This window comes from Lemur catta, chromosome 11, assembly GCF_020740605.2.
Source record: "Lemur catta isolate mLemCat1 chromosome 11, mLemCat1.pri, whole genome shotgun sequence".
Classification (NCBI taxonomy): domain Eukaryota; kingdom Metazoa; phylum Chordata; class Mammalia; order Primates; family Lemuridae; genus Lemur; species Lemur catta.
This window is the reverse complement of record NC_059138.1, coordinates 91,021,843-91,027,842: the sequence shown is the minus strand read 5'-3', so window position 1 is coordinate 91,027,842 and position 6,000 is coordinate 91,021,843. Positions and strand designations below refer to the sequence as shown.

Here is a 6,000-nt window from a genome sequence, read left to right as displayed (position 1 = left end):
GGAAATTACAAGTATTTACAGATGTCAGATCAAATAAGCATCTAGGTAATGGTGCCATACAAATGAAAACATGACACAAGAATATTCTATTTATAATGAGAATATCTCAATGTCTTTATTTCCTATACTTTATCACATAATGGTCTTTCTATCACCTAACGGCCCTCGGTATTTAGAAGGATCTAACATTCTCTCACGTATATTCTCATTCCATGTCCAATTTTACCAAACTTTACTTGTAGATTTATAGATATAGATATGTTTATGAGCATTTGGAGAAGAGGAAAAAACGTATTTGAGCACAAACTCCAATTTTTCAAAGCCCTCTTACCTTTTCTTCCTGCCTGGTCTCCGTTGGTTGACAACAACCCTTGTTGTTGACTGAAGCTGGTTTATTTAAACTCCCAAGACACATCTTCCTTTTGTGTTTTTCCATGTCTCCACTTTTTTCTATCCTGTTACCATCTGTTCGAATTGCAGGTAATGAAGGAACTGGCCCAATTCCCCTCCCTACCACTCCCCCCAGGGGGCTCAGTCTTTCCCTCTAGATGATGGAGCATATGCTTACACCAGGGTTTCACAAACCAGAGGAATTTTAAAATTTTGTGTTTTCTTTTTGAGGACAATCTAAATAATTTAAAGGTAAACTCTTCCTTTTGACATATATTTATGTATTTAAATATTATGTAGCAGTTTAGGATTTCAGCCTACTTGGAAAAACAAGATCAATCGTCCCTATAGGCAGGAGAGAGATTGGATTTCTTTAAGTCTAGAGTGCCCTGTGTTAAAACAATAATGGCGTTCTTCTTTGGTCAAGATTTTCCACAAAAAAAAAAAAAAATGGCATATTTTAATTTTTTCCAACTTTATTGAGGTATAACGGACAAGTAAAAATTGTACATATTTAACTTTTATGTGTTGATTTGATATATGTATACATTGCAAAATGATTACCATAATCAAACTAATTAACATTTGTCACTTCACAGTTACCCTTTGTGTATGTGTGCACATGTGTGTGTGAGCGTGATGAGAACACTTGAGATCTACTCTGTCAGCAAATTTCAAGTATACAATACAGTATTGTTAACTATAGTCATCATGCTATACGTTAGATCCCCAGAATTTATTGCTTTTGTAACTGAAACTTTGTACCTTTAGACCATTATCTCCCCACTCCGACCTCTACCCAGCCCTCAGCGACTGGCAACTACCATTTTACTCTCTGCTTCTATAAATTTGACTTTTTTAGATCCCACATATAAGTGAGATCATACAGTATTTGTCTGTGCCTGGCTTATTTCACTTAGCACAAAATCCTCTGGTTTCATTCATGTTGTCACAAATGATGCAATTTCCTACTTTTTTATGATTGAAGTATATTCCTCTGTGTGTGTGCATGTGTGTATGTGTCTGTATAAATCTCATTTTCTTTATCCACTCATCCATCAGTGGACATTTAGGTCGTTTTCATATCTTGGCTATTGTGAATAATGCTGCAGTGAACATGGGAGTGCAGGTATCTCTTCAACATACTGATTTAGTTTCCTTTGGATATATGCCCAGAAGTGGGATTGCTGGATCATATGGTAGTTCTATTTTTAGTGTTTTGAGAAACTTCTGTACTGTTTTTCACAATGACTGTACCAATTTACATCCCACCAACAAGAGTTACCTTTTCTCCACATCCTTACCAACACTTATCTCTTATCTTTTTGGTAATAGCCAGCCTAACAGATAAGAGGTGATAGCTCATTGTAGTTTTGATTTGCATTTCTCTCATAATTAGTGATGTTGAGCACCTTTTTCATGTACCTGTTGGCTATTTGTATGTCTTCTTTAGAAAAATGTCTATTTAGGACCTTTGCTTATGTTTTGATTGAGTTATTTGGTTTTTTGCTATTAAGTTCTGAGTTCCTTACATATTATGAATATTAACCCCTTATCAGATATATGGTTTGTAAGTATTTTCTCCCATTTTGTGGGTTGTATTTTCATTTTGTCGATTGTCCCCTTTGCTATGCAGAAACCTTTTAGTTTGATGTGGTTCCACTTATTTATTTTTGCTTTTGTTACCTGTGATTTTGATGTCATATCAAAAATATCATTGCCAAGACCAGTGTCAAGGAGGCTTTTTTTCCTGTTTTCTTCTAGAAATTTTATGGTTTTAGGTCTTATATTTAAACCTTTTATCCATCTCAAATTAGTTTTTGTGTATAGTGTAAGATGAATCAAATTTGCATGTGGATATCTAGTTTCCTCAGAACCATCTATTGAAGAGACTACAGTATCCTTTCCCTTTTGTGTATTCCTGGCAAACCTGTCAAAGATTAATTGACTTTATATGAATGGGTTTATTTCTAGGCAAATACATGTAGACTTTGAGCCAGCAGTTCCTCCTGTGGGTATATAGTCTTACAAATATACTCATACATATGCAGAGCAACTTAAGTACAAGGTTATTTATTGTACATTGTTTTTAATATCAAAATTCCTATCACTGTGAGGCAGGATAAACAGGTTATGGCACATTCATCCAATGAAACACTATTTAAGCATGGATGTATAAGGAAGATCACCTCTAACTAAACCAGAGAAACTTCCAAGATACATTTTTAATGAAAAAAACAAGATGCAGAAGTTACCATTTAAACAATGTGAAGAGATGAATATATATATATTACATATAATACAATGTCATATATTGCATATGCATATCACATCTTTGAAAGGAAACATTAATAATAGGAAATGATAGCATGGATGCTAGGAGGGAGGGGAATCAATAGCTAGAAGGCAGAAGTGGAGTCAAAAGGCAGTATTTTCTCTGAACCATTTTGGATCTATTGAATTTTGGACCACTAGGTTAAAAAGCAGAAATCTCGGGATTTCTTGGGATAGATCTAGACTTTCAGCAGCAAAGAGGAAATTAGTAAATTAGAAAAAGCACTTACAAATAGACCCTAAAAGCAGCACAAGTAAAAGAGAAAAGAGCAAAAACAAATACGAAGGAGTGGTTGAACTATATAGGGGATAAATTAACAGGAATAGACAACTGTCAGTAAGTGGATCCTTGTTAGAAAATAGAAGCAATGGCAGAGAAGCAATCTTTGAAGACCTGATGCCTGAAAAAATAGCTCAGAATTGAAAACACACACGAGTACTCAAATAGAAAAGGCCCTCTGAGTATAAATGAGGAAAAATAAACACTAATACCAAAACTATGTACATCAAAATAAAACTGGAAAACATTGTGGATGAACAATCTTAAAAACTACTAGAGAAATTGCAAAAAAAAAAAATATTAGAGTTACAGAATTCTCAACAACAGCCAACTCCACAAGATCATAGAATAGTATTTCCAAATTGCTGAGATTAGAATAACTGTCACTTTAGAATTTTATAACCAAATAAATTAGCTCATCATTCCATCTAGCAATACCATTTCTCAGTGTATGCCTAGAAAAACCTTGCAACATGTGTACAAGAATAAATCAATCAATATTTGTTGCTGAAAAACTGAAAACAACCTAAGTATACATCTACAGAAGAAAGGACAAATGAATTGTGGAGTATATATAACAAAATACCATAGAGCAGTTAAAATGAGTGAACTGGAGTTAATCTCTCAAGGTAAATAATGTAAGAAAACTGAGAGTGGCATATCATTGATTTTATGTTTTAACCATGAAAACAATATATTATTTATGGACACATATTTACATAGTAAAAAATAAAAAAGTACATAGGAATGAAGCCAAGAAGGGCTGCCACTTTTTTCAGAGCTCGCTCTGAAGAATTTTCAGTTTCTAGTTATCTGTGGAAAATAAAGGAGAAAAGTGGGACTGGGAAATATTTTGGGGTCTGCCATTGTATTTCTGGTATATATATATTTTTTTACAGTACTGAAGCAAACACAGCAAGATATCCAGATTTGCTATAGTAAAGTAGGACGTACATGGGGTTGTATTATTTAGTGGGTTTGAAATATGGTCCAATAAGGCATTTGAAGCAGAGAGGCGGATGCGTGTCCACCACCTGGCTGGGGCGTGGCTGGGGCATGGCTGGGGCATGGCTGCCGTGTATTATGAGGTGTCATGGAGCGTGATGCAACAGAAGACTCAGAAGCCTTTCAAAATTTGCTCACTCACAGTTTTCCCCTGGAAGGAGAAACATCTGTGAAGTCAGAAGACATAAAAGGAAACCAATTTAAAACCACGATGTATAGTTTCATGTTTTTCATAAAGTAGGAAGGAGAAAGCGAATGGTATTCTTCATTCTGTCAGCTGTTTGTGACTTGGTGGCGGAACATGAGTGGAAGAACAAAGGCAAGAAGGGTTGCCAGGTTTTTCCGAGGTTGCTCTGAAGCAGCGAGCAGCAGCGCTAGCTGTAATGTTCTGCTATCAGAGCACGAAAACCCTGACACAAACAGGTGAGTAACCTCGCAGAATAATGTGCCTACGATCCTAGGTTATATGTGTTTTATCTGTTACTTGTGCCTTGTTTGCCTGGAAAATAACCCAACAAATACCAAATGCTTTCCTCCTTTTTAGAGAAAATCCCTTCCAAATGGTTTCCTCTGAAGTTTTCTCTTGATCACAGCACTTTCTATGGCACACCGTTTCCCGTCCACGTTAACGGCATTTAGATTAACGTCAGTGGACTAGGGACAAGGACTAAGAAATAGGAGCCATTTTTTAAAAACGAATAAACCTCAGCATCAGAAACTTGAAACCTTATAGCTAATTCACTTTTTTGTACATGGGCTAGCTTGTCCAGTCTTGGTGGTATGCAGAGGTTAGCGCTGGGTTAGGACTCTGGACACAGAGTGGCATTTATTACATCCCTGGGTGAGAATTGACTGGAGTCTGTTAGTGGATAAAATTTTGAGCTAATAACCGTGTTTCCTCTAGTGAGAACAAATGTGGAAATTACCTGTAAGGAGATGGTGGGGAGAGCCTGCCCCTTGGGTTGGCCAAAGACCCAAGACCTATTTACCTCCCCTATTTGCTGCCTGCTGGGAAAAGGAAAACTGAAAGTAATGAAATAACCAGCCTATCGGTAACAATGAAGTACTTGCACAGAAACAAAACTGTCAATGAAAAAAAAAGGAATGCTACAAAGTTAGTACAAGAAGAGCAGAATTTGAAAATCACAATAGATAACAAATTGTACTCCACCCCCAAATGGCAGAATCCCACCAGCTGGGTGAAGGTATAAAAAGCAAAGCCTGGCAGCCAGGCTTTGTAGTAAAAAGTGAATTAATCTTTGGCAAATATGTGATGTGGTGATTTTCATTTAATTCAGCCCACCAGGAGGGCTCTTCTGGGCTGTAATTGACATTTGAATCGCTGTCTTTCAACAGTGGACCCCCTACCACTCCCCACATGACCAATAATATTTTAGGTGGGGGGGAATACACTTTCTGAGCGCACTTCCCTGAAGGGAAGAGAGTTAAGGAAAGAAGCAACTTTTTAGTTGCGTTTTGCATGGTCTCATGGCCCTCATAAGCATGATTGCCTTATGCAGGTGAAATAAGCTACTCAAAGATTCTGTTTTGGGGAAATTGGGTGGCTCACCCTCAGTCTCTCTGCAGTGTTCCGGCTGCAGTTTTACAAGGCCCAATTGACATTGCAATTCAAGAGCAGATCACTGAGAGTGTGAATTTGTACATCACGTGGTCAACTAACTTGAAAAAATTAATACAAGTAATCTATTTATTGACAGTTGAACATAGTTTTAAAGAAGGAGCAAAATTTAAGTAAATACACATGTCTAAATATAAATTAAATTACTTTCAGGCTTAAGGTTACCTTCTTAGCAATTCTTTATAGACCCAGAGCAGGAAATTGTGCCTTTCAGTTGCTGGAAACTAGGTCAGGAACAACAGGTGAAAAATCAAAGGCCGAACTGCTAAAGTCACTTGAAATTCTGAGGCCAGCTCTGCTCCCTTTCTCTAAACTGTAACCCAGTGCTGCATCAAGTTGCTATCTGCAACTG

General features: G+C 36.8%; 1 protein-coding gene across 1 annotated transcript in view; it reads left to right on the top strand.

The window, feature by feature from the left end:
• The first annotated feature begins 4,071 nt into the window (after positions 1 to 4,071).
• The window catches only part of SUN3 (Sad1 and UNC84 domain containing 3), a 29,594-nt gene continuing 27,665 nt past the window's right edge, over positions 4,072 to 6,000 (top strand). The window contains exon 1 of the mRNA XM_045564061.1: positions 4,072 to 4,432. Within this exon, the coding sequence (XP_045420017.1) occupies positions 4,311 to 4,432 (122 nt within the window). The 5' untranslated portion in view covers positions 4,072 to 4,310. The remainder of the gene's footprint in view (positions 4,433 to 6,000) is intronic.